At 41.4% G+C, this 11266-nt stretch overlaps 1 protein-coding gene across 1 annotated transcript in view; it reads right to left on the bottom strand.

The window, feature by feature from the left end:
- Positions 1 to 9213, bottom strand: part of LOC115153978 (kinesin-1 heavy chain) — a 29047-nt gene extending 19834 nt beyond the window's left edge. Inside the window, exons 1-5 of the mRNA XM_029699717.1 lie at positions 8702 to 9213; positions 3035 to 3122; positions 2836 to 2909; positions 2484 to 2588; positions 2230 to 2278 (exon numbers count right to left, since the gene is read on the bottom strand). Of these exons, the coding sequence (XP_029555577.1) occupies positions 2230 to 2278; positions 2484 to 2588; positions 2836 to 2909; positions 3035 to 3122; positions 8702 to 8827 (442 nt within the window). The 5' untranslated portion in view covers positions 8828 to 9213. The remainder of the gene's footprint in view (positions 1 to 2229; positions 2279 to 2483; positions 2589 to 2835; positions 2910 to 3034; positions 3123 to 8701) is intronic.
- Between the last annotated feature and the right edge of the window lie 2053 nt (positions 9214 to 11266).

Genomic DNA, 11266 nt, shown 5'->3' on the forward strand with positions numbered 1-11266 from the left:
TATCAGCCACTGGCCCTGTCAGTTGGCCTTGGTGTTATGATTTTTGTTGTCCTTGATGTCTTTTGCATTGTTGTTTTCTGTTTTCCTGTGTGTCTCTCTCTCTCTTTTTGTTCATTTTGTTAGTTGTTGGTGCATTGGGGACGGGGGCTTGGGGAATGGAATTATTTTATTTTTCCTCAGGGATTGTGGGGGAGGGTCTCGGATGGTTGAGGGGCAGCTCTTGGGGAACTGTGGGGGGGGGGGGGGGGGGTCTTGGAAGGCTGGCGGTTGGGAGCTTGGGCCAATGGCTGATAGATGGCTGGTTCGGGTCCCTGTTTTTGACCTTGTGGGAGGATCTGTCAACGTGCCCTTGAGCAGGGTGTTGACCCTGGATGCTTCTGTGTGTCGCTCTGGATGGAAGTCTGTTAGATGACTAATGTGATTTAGTTGTTGAGCGGCTTCACTGCAAGTATATTGTATGTTTTAAATAATAAATAAAAACAATATTAAAAAACGAAAGCCTATAGTCGCATCATGTAGCCCATATGTTTTGATTTCTAAGACATTCTATGGTTTGTATCATTCACAACTAAAGTTGTCAAATGACTTTAAATCTAGTTTACGTTCAACATAGCGCACTGGCTCCAGAATGGGAAAAATATCCGTTCTATTTTATTCAGCTAAGTTCAATTATATTCTTCACTATAAAATCATATAATATTAAATAATGGCACATCTGGTCAGCTAAATGAACAAGCCTATGGCATGGAGCATAGCTAGATAACATACAGTAGGCCAACTTAGTCTCTTCTTCTGAAATACATTTTATTCATATCAGAAATGTTTTAGACCTGACTAAAATAAATAATGGGTTTATTGTGATTGTGTATATTCAATTGATTTAGACTTTTTTTAGGTAGATGTTACTAAGGTGCGCATCACCGGCTAACATGAAGATTGATTGCGTGGAGGCCCGGAGATGCTAAACGTGTTTATGTCAATAAAAGGCCAATTACCTTGAGCTCGGCAGACTTTTGCATGACAATAACCGGCTGACAAAATGTCATGACCGCCACAGCCCTAGCTCAAGTGCATCCAATTTCCTTTGGTCATCCTTGAGATTTCACTACAATTTGATTGGAGTCCACCTGTGGCCAATTAAATTGTTTGGACATGATTTAGAAAGAGGCAACCATCTAGATAACGTCTCAGGGTTGACAGTGCATGTCAGAGCAGAAACTATACTATGAAGTCCAAGGAACTGTCTGAAGAGCTCCGAGACATCATTTAGGAGGCATATACCTGGGAAAAGGTATCTAACAAGTTCTACAGCGTTGAACTTTTCATAGTCCCCATCATTAGTAAATTGAAAAAAATTGTTAACTACCCATACTATGCCTAGAGCTAGCCATCCGACCAAACTGTCAAAACTACAGAGTTCCTTGGCTGAGCCAGGAGAACCTGCCAGAAGGACAACAGTCTACAGCGCTTCACCAATCTGGGCTTTATGGGAGAGTGGCCAGACAGAAGCCACTCCTGAGAAAAAGACAAGACAGCACGCCTGGAGTTTACAAAAAGGCATGTGAGAGAGTATAAGGCAAAGGATTCTGTGGTCTAATGAGAGAAAAACAATTACTTTTCGGCCTCAATGAGAAATCCAGGCACAGCTCATCACCATTCTAACCGTGAAGCATAGTAATGGCAGCATCATGCTATGGGGATGCTTTTCAGCGGCAGGGACGGGAAGAATGGTAAGGATAAAGTGAACAATGAACGGTGCCAAATACAGGCAAATCCCTAATGGGAACCTGCTTCTGAGTGCAAACGACCTTAGACTGGGGGTGAATATTTACGTTCCAACAGGACAATGACCAAGCATGCAACGCTGCAACGGCTTCAGAACAAAAATGTGAAAGTCCTTGAACGGCCCAGCCAAAGCACAGACTTGAATCCCATTGAAAATCTGTGGAAAGACTTGAAGATTTCTGCTCACCACCACTTCCCATCTAACTTAACAGAGCTTAAGGAAATCTGCAAAGAATGGGAGAAAAATCCCCAAATCCAGATGTGCAAAGCTGATAAACAAGTATTGACTTATGGGTGTGAATACATTTCTGTATTTCAAATCGATTTAAATCCATTTAGAATTCAGGCTGTAGGACAACAAAATGTGGAATAAGTCAAAGGCACTGTATATCTCCAGAATGGTCAAATGAGGATGCCTGCTGTGCCACAACACACAGTACATACCATCCAGTAGGTCCTTGATCCTGTCCAGGTAAATCTCAAAATATGAAACCTGCAACAGAGATACCTCTGATTAGAAACAATCCTGCTGTGCAGTGTTTTTTTATTAGTATTATGTAGCCGATATGGAATAACTAGCTAATCAGCGCCCAGTGAGGGACGGACGGGCATAATGTACTCGGTCATAAGTTTATTAAAAATGTCCAATTCGCAATAGAAGCACTTGAGGCCAGCTGTGTGGTTGAAGTGCTCCATACCTTGATATGGAACTCTAGGTTCTCATCCATGGAGTAGATGTAGTTGAAGATGTCCTGGACTATTCTGGGGATGATCCCCATACCATCCGGGTCATGGAGGCTACCCTTTACAGGACAGAGACAGGTTCCCGTCAATCATAGAACAGTTGAAAGAAGGGTTGGAGTCAATTCCGTCATATCAGGAAGTAAACTTAAATTCCAATATTACTTAATTCCTTTCTATGAGAAAAAGTGGAATTGGAATTTGTTGACTTCCTGATGTGACGGAATTGAAATGGAATTGACCCCAACACTGGTTGAAAGCATTTGACCAAACGCATTTAAGCATGTATTGTATAGGCCTTTCTCTCACCTCCATGGTGTGCGTTTTTCCAGACGATGTCTGCCCAAAGGCAAATATAGTCCCATTGTAGCCATCAAGCACATCTGTGTACAGAGGAAAATACATGGAGAACTTATTAAAGCATCCCTTTAAAACTGCCAAAAGGTTCACACTGCTAGCACAGCACCAGAGCAAGCTACCTGGGCTCGCTGTATCCATCCTTCCTTACCTTTAACAATCTTTTGAGCAGAGGCTTTGTACATCTGCTCCTGTGTCGTATTGGACCCGAACACTCGGTCAAACATGAACGGTTTACCCTGTAGGACAATAGGTAAAAGTGAATCAGCAAAAAAGGATACCTAGAGTATATTTGTACAAGAATAGCAAGAATGACAAGAAAAGTGATGAGGGAAAATATCAAACAGAAACTTGTTCTAATATTGACATTTACTTGAGGCCCATTTTCTGTGGTAGCATAGGTTGACTGATATAGCCTAACCTATTATACAAGGTGTGTATATTGTATAGGCCTACTTGCCAGGCCATTATATTAGACACTTGATCTCCATTTTAATACTGACCAATGACCATTATTCTATAATGAACAAATCAACCAACAATTGAAATACCGGTAGACAGGCATTCAAAACAGTCACAAAAGATTACATTGACCTGCTGGACGGCTAATGAGAAACACTACAGTATACGGTATTCACCACCAGACCAACTCAGTCCAAACACAGCCTTTTCAAAAGTAGTGCACCATATAGGGAATAAGGTGCCATTTGGGATGTAGCCCTGGCCTTTCCCTTCTCGGTGTGACTAAGGGCCAGAGACAGCTCAGAAACATCAGCATCCTCCCTCTGTGTCTCTGGAAGATGCAAAGGCTTTACTGACTGACAGCTGAGTAGCAGGGCACTTCAGGCTATTCATTTGACAGCAGCAGCCAATATCAATCATTACAGCTTACATCAGAGGGAGTTATTTAGGATGACACAGCGTTCCCTCCATCATTGTATAGGCGGGGTCTCTAGAAGCCTACTTTACCTTGTTTTGAGAACAATTGTTTTTATTAAGTTCGTCTACTTTAAAAACTGTGCATTGAAAGATAAAATGTCTACTTTCCTTGGCCAAATGAAAGTCATTAAAAAGTACGGGGAAATAAAATGGAATACTCAAACTACAGTGCAGTAGCTAAAACCGTTTGGGAATCAAAACCCACAGAAGCTTTCCTTGTGGGTAACATTATATTCATAGGCTATCTGCCAGCATAAATGGAAACAACCCGTAAGGTTATTTTGATGAAAAGTTTTGTGCTGCTGACATTCATACTGTATCTCTGTGTGAGTGATGGTGTTAGAGCTGCAACGTGGTCTCCGAGCATTGCGTATTTTTCCGTATAAATCCGAGACACTCCATCTCATATATGTTACAAATGGCAATTTGTACAATATGTTAAGAATTTGCTAAAACATACAATGTCACAAAGTTGCAAACTGTATGATATGTTACAAATTCCAATTTGTTGTTGCTAACATTGGCTAGGTGGCTAACGCTAGCAAAGGGTTAGCTAAAATGCTAAGTAGTTGCAAAGTAGCAAAAAAAATTGCAAGTAGTTGCAAAGTAGCTAAAAGGCTAAAGTTGTCCGTGATGAAATTCGAACACGCAACCTTTGGGTTGCTAGACGTTCACATTATATGCCCACCCCGAACCAGCATCCGTACTTTTGTTTTTGCCTTAAGTAACCTTCTGTCTTATGTAACCATACCAAACGTAACATATCATCCTAATTTGAGTGACCCGGATTTACATTTACTATGTTACGTCTAGTCTGAGACTAGTCTGAGTAGGACGATATTATCCACTACATTTCCTCCATCTACAACCCTGGCAATAGTCTGACTACCTCGATCCTAATCTTGGTTTGCATTCTGATTCTCCCCCTTTTCCCGAAGCGTGCACTTGTACAATTTCTCACATGGAATAACAATGCTTGAACCAATCCAATGCTTTTAAATCCATGACGGAACATGTCCAAGGGCACACTTCAGGAGAAGGGTGGAGAATCGGGACACAGCCTTTGTGTTGCTATGGACTATGCATAACTGAGCACTTCCAAAATAGTCTATCTATGGCTCTGCTGCCTTGACACAGACGTGGGGTGTTCTCATTCTGAATGATCACTCTGATTGTGTGCCTGTGAGCACCACCAAAATGCCAGCCAAGGACTAGGCTTATATGGTAGTAGTGATGGGTTGCGCCATTCTATTAGGAAGCCTTGGTGGTGTCCCAAATGGCTACTTTGACCAGGGCACATAGTGCACTACATAAGGAATAGGAAGCCATTTGGGACACTGACTTGATTGTACTTGATTCTCCTGGGCTGGCACCAAACAGAGCCATTCTAAAGAGGAAGAAGTACTTCTACTTCTAAAGAAGTAGAACAAAAAGCATATCAATTATACTGAGCTTCAGGCAGAAGTACAGTTGGGGGGGGGGATCAATGTAAATAGTCTGGGTGGCCATTTGATTAATTGCTCAGTAGTCTTATGGCTTGGGGGTAGAAGCTGTTAAGGAGCCTTTTGGTCCTAGACTTGGCGCTCCGGTACTGCTTGCTGTGCGGTAGCAGGGAGAACAGTCTATGACTTGGGTGACTGGAGTCTGGCAATTTTTTGGGTCATTATCTATTAAGTTATCTTTACTTAAGTATGATAATTGGGTACTTTTCTTTTTACCCCCCCCATGTTAAAAGGATAGTTCACCCAAATTACATGTTGGTTTCCTTATGACAGCAATCCATGCATAAGTTTTGTTGTCCACCATTTCAAATGTTAACTTTTTTTGCATTTGTGGCACAAATCCAATGCAAGTCAATGGTATCTATATTAGCATTGACACTTCATGTCCAAATTATGCAAAGTATGTAAATATGTATTGTGCAACTCAATGATATTACTTAGAGGATGTGGATATGAAGCACGAAAATGCTAATATAGATACCACACATTGGATTTTTAAAACAGTGCCGGGTAAACAAAACCAAATCATGGGTTGCTGTCATACTTTGTCCATAAACTGCTTAGAGAAACAAATGTAATTTTGTAATTTGGGTGATCTATCCCTTTAATAACATTGAGGGTGGGGGATTCTTTAAAAAAGTTCACCTAATAGCAGGAACAGCACTGTCTAGCGGTCAGAACATGGAACTAACAGGATGGAGCATGGCTTTTGACCATTTCTTTGGATTCCTCATGTCTTACTCATTGTTAGAAAGAAAAAAAGTGTGGTCCAAATCAGCTGTTAGGTAATATTATATGAATCCTATACATTAAAATGGGCAATTTGGATGCAATCAGTTACAATTTGATCTCTGAGAAATCAAGCTAACTCAACAAAATAATGTTGCAGGAATGCTAATCTTATCCATTTCTAACTGCAAAAATGATTTTAGAACAATCTGAGATGGTGAGTGTCATGTCTTGCTGAAATGAGATGGAACAACCCATAAAGGAAATTACTTCATCATCAGACTGACTCAGGCTTTTATATGTCAGTGTCCCAAATGGCACCCTATCCCTCTTGCTCTGGTCATAAGTAGTGCAATACTGCGACAAAAATGGCACCCTATACCCCGGGCTCTGGTCATAAGTAGTGCACTATGTAGGGAATACGGTGCCATTTGTGACACAGCTTATTCCACAGTTTTGATTCCTGCCAGTGCCTGCAGCCAGCCAACCTCTTAGATTGTGGATCTAATACTTTACCACAGTCTCCCTGCTGTCCTCCATTACTGGACTATAAACTGGCCAATTTGTCTCTATGTGCCTGCTTCTCTGAAAAGCGCAATCCATCGCTCCTAGCAGAGAAGAGTAGGGTTGTTAAACTAGAATGAGCATGATGCTGACTGGTAGAAACAGCTGGAATGTCAGGTTTTAGGCAAGCCCCACACACACCCCAATCTTCCAGCACATCAGGGTCAGTCTATGGGCCATGACTGATGTACAGTATTTGGGTAGTCTTGCCATGGGTAACACTAGGGTTGCCAATGGGATTAAAGGTTACCCTGTGGCAGTAACTGGACATCTCACCAAAGGTTAAAGAGGCCAACGTTATTCAAATGAATGCAAAGGCAGAGACTGGTCAACACCAACAAGAGATGTCGCCTTCCCAGGGATGTCCACCCTTGCTAATGCTACTAGTGGGTCCAACCCGACTTTCGACCAGAGCCCCAGTCAAAAGTTGGGAATAGTGCGCCATTTGGGCCTCATACCCTGAGGTCTGGGTGGATGTACTAGGAAGTAGACTAAGCATAGTGAGCTTCTATTAAAAGAGATCTGGACAAAGAAAAGTTTCCAGTAGTCACTGCCTACTCAAATGACATGACATCCCTCCCCCATAAAAACACCACACCCCTCATCCATCCATTCAACTGTTCCCAGTTACACTGTAAAATAGAATGTGCCAATGACAACATAAGTCTCTTTCTGTCTCTCTCATATGGAGGAATGTTGTGGGACACATTGCACCCAGCACCCCATGCTCTATATTGGGTATGGCCCCAGTCAAAAGTAGTGCCCTATATGGGGAATAGGGTGTCATTAGGACACATGGTTTCCGCTTCCAGAGAGATAGGAAAGACAAGGAAAATATTATTTCTTAGTTTACTATAAATAAGCCTGACAATTTATCTTTCAAAGATGAAGAAAGTTAAGCTGCTGTGGATCATATGTTATGCTTGGGGCCAAAAGTTTTGTTCCTAACCACATGACATAACAAACATGTATTCAGTCACTATGACCAGATGCCACACCCTTGGCTTCTACAGTACAGTTGACACTGTTGTTGGGACTTCTTCCTACAGTTTTCAACCTCCATTCACCCACATCTCTTTGGGAATTGTTAAAAAACTGTTTATCATTTATGAAATGAACATCATTAGGCTACAGAATTGAAGGAAGTGATTGAGCTTTTATTGTGGTAAGTTCTTGTAACTTAGAAGTCCATAAAGTTTGTCCCAGCAGTTATGGTCGTTGTCATTTTCCTTTTTACTAGGCCATGGAAGGGGTGGGGTAGTGTACTGAGCAGGTGAGATCACCTGACTGCAAGTTTTCTATCCTAGTATTGCACCCCAAAGTGTTATTCCAGAACAAAGCACCGGCTCTATACCAGCGTATCTGAAGTCAATTATGGGAAAATGATATTTGCAGTAAATTGTCGGGCCTAGTTTGTTAAACCATTCCCCATTCAATACGCCCAAAAAAATGACAGCTGTCAATGAGGCGATGGCATCTGCGACGTGGCTATCCCTAGGTAGCTAACGTTAGTAACTAGCTACTATTTCAATACCGCACAAGGGGACGGACAGTTAGATACCTAGCCACATTTGTGCGATCATAAGTAGGTAGCCAACTTCGAAAATAGGGCTGAGAGTTAAGATACAGGATTGATAGCCAAATCAGTTGTTCGGCCACCCCCTCCCAAGCTAGTTACATTTCTTTAAATTCAAGTCAATAGATAAAAGTAGGCCGCGGACATAACTTACTTTAGCTAACTAGTTAGCTGCTAGTTCAAATTAGACAGCAAAACAAACAGTAGATAGCTAACTAGCGGAGTTAACGTTAGCTGGCGCGCAAGGGTGTTGCGGGCGTCATGTCTTGTGAATCGATTCGGGATTCATGCAAAATTGTAGCTATTTGAATGTTATACAGTAACACATCAATATGGCTAGGTAGTATGAGAAAGAGTAAACAAAGTGCCCTTGGCTGGTGTGGCTTTACAAGCTAACGTTAGCGAGCTAGTTAGTACTTAGCAAGCTAACGTTAGCCTAGCTAGCATTACAAAGGCCGGGGGACTGTTTTCGTAGGCCAATGTTTGCCGTGTTTGAACGCCAACTTACCGAGATAGACACTTGATCCTCCCCTGTAAACTTGGGTATGTATTTATCCCCTCTCTCCACCTCTGACTTGTTCAATGGTCTGAAACGGCACATCACTTTGATGGTGCATTCCGCCGGGTCCACCATCTTCGCCGCGGCTGTGAATGAATGGAGTCACACCAGACAAGCTCCTGCGGCTGCTAGCTACCTACTACCACAGAAGCGCCCGATCGATCACCCCTGTGGGAGGCAAAGAGATGCCGCACCCAGTGAATGCTTGTTTAGTTTGGTCAATCTCTTCCCTCCTCGTAAAACGTAGCAAGTCGACTAATCATCAGACATATTATTTTTTATTATTAAAAGGACATCCATTCAAAAGATGGAAGTCATGTTGACGACCCGGCTGTAAAGTACTGTACTCTGACTTGCTCTTCGAGTCGGGAGGGACCCCTCTGTGTATGCGGGTCTGAACAGAGAGGAAGAAGCGAAGCGAGAGGTATAACTCGACCCAAATATGTCTTAACCAGCAGATGGCGGGTTTTTTTCGCTCACCAAGCGATGAGTTTTTGCGTGGACGTCAATGAGAGAGTGTCTAATTTGGTTAACAAAAAATTAAATGGCTTATTTGCTACGTGTATCTTATTTGATCGAATAGATGTTTCGTAAGGATTCGGTTATTACCAGTGTACTAATATAAGTAGGACACGTGACATCCCGGAAACTTTGAGAAAAAACACTTTATATCGGAGTTATGCGTGGTCGTCACTATTACCTCAGCCACAGTTATAAACCCCGCCTATTTCTAAATGTATCTTATTAAAATTTGATTTTAAACCTACCCCTAACCACACTGCTAACCTTACGCCTAAATAAAACCAACAAGCAAGTGTTTGTAATTATTACAATATAACCAATTTTGACTGGAAACTGTTGTGCCTGATGTTCACGTATCTACACTCTCATTGGCTAAAATGGTCCCACCTGATCTTGTCTCCTCCAGACTGCGTTCCATTTTTGGATACATTTATTTTCGTTGTTAGAGCGGCCGCTAGAGTATCTGGTCAATGTAACGGATTATCTGTGGTCTGAATAACCCGGTGACGTCAACTCTGCAGTTATGCGGAGTTAATATACTAGTCGGAACTATGAAACTCTGGAATGTCCAATTTGCTGATTCGTTGAATGCGGCACGTGTGTAACTTCAACCAGTTAGCGAGTGGGATATTTCCGAGTTTCCTAGTTCCGACTAGCACTTGAACGTGGCATTAAAGCCTACTGCAGCGTTCACATGCTAGTCGGAATTACTAAACTCGGATATTTCCGACTTTCTGATTCATTGAACGCAACACTTGTAGAACGACCTTTAGCAAGTCGGAATTTCCTAGTTTCCTAGTTCCGACTAGCACATGAACGCAGCATAAATGATCAACAAACTACAACCAATGGGTTTTGTCAGGATGAGTTTGTAGAACACGCCACCTTTAATTAATTGACATTACTAATCTGGACAGTGTCACTGACTATACTGGATTATTTTCTTCCATGCAATCTATTCGTGTCCTATTAGACTGTAGGCTACTACCACACTCAGACAAGTGGTCACACTGAACAGATTTCATGATGTAGGAATGCTTATCACAACTGTTGCATGTGCTTTAGGCAGGCCAAACTTCAGAGGGGCCTAACTCCAATCCACTAGGGTAGGATATATAATCAAATTTCAATGGGATTTGCCTAAATGGTGTGCAAATACTAATTCATATGACATCACACAAAAAAACCTACTATATTGTAATTTGAGAACTAACTTTTTTTATTTAACCTTCATTTAACTAGGCAAGTCAGTAAAGAACAAATTGTTATTTACAATGACAGCCTAGGAACAGTGAGCGAACTGCCTTGTTCAGGAGCAGAACACCATATTTTTTACTTGTCAGCTCTGGGATTTGATCTAGTAACCTTTCGATTACTAGCCAAATGCTCTAACCACTAGGCTACCTACCTACTGAGAATACACCGTTCTTTTTCTGGGATGTCCTAATTATCAGCAGTGGTGTAAAGTACTTACATAAAAGTACTTTAAAGTACAAATTCAGTCATATCTTTACTATTTATATTTTTGCCAACTTTTACTTCAATACATTCCTAAAGAAAATGATGTACTTTTCACCCCATATGTTTTCCCTGACACCCAAAAGTACTTATCAAGAAAACATCCCTGGTCATCCCTACTGCATCTGATCTGGCGGACTCACTAAACACAAACTATTTGTTTGTAAAGGATGTCTGAGTATTGCAGTGTGCCCCTGGCTATCCATCAATTTAAAAAAATACAAGAAAATGGTGCTTTCTGGTTTGCTTAATACAAGGAATTTGAAATGGTTTATACTTTTACATTTTAGCAATTCCATTTAATAAAAAAAAATACTTAGACTTTTACTCAAGTAGTATTTTACTGGGTGACTACCACTTTTACTTGAGTCATTTTATATTAAGGTATCTTTACTTTTACTCAAGTATGGCAATTGAGTACCTTTTACATCACTGATTATCAGTGTGGCCCTTGACAAAGCACAGAGAAAAGCA

Source organism: Salmo trutta, chromosome 2 (assembly GCF_901001165.1).
Source record: "Salmo trutta chromosome 2, fSalTru1.1, whole genome shotgun sequence".
NCBI classification, from domain to species: domain Eukaryota; kingdom Metazoa; phylum Chordata; class Actinopteri; order Salmoniformes; family Salmonidae; genus Salmo; species Salmo trutta.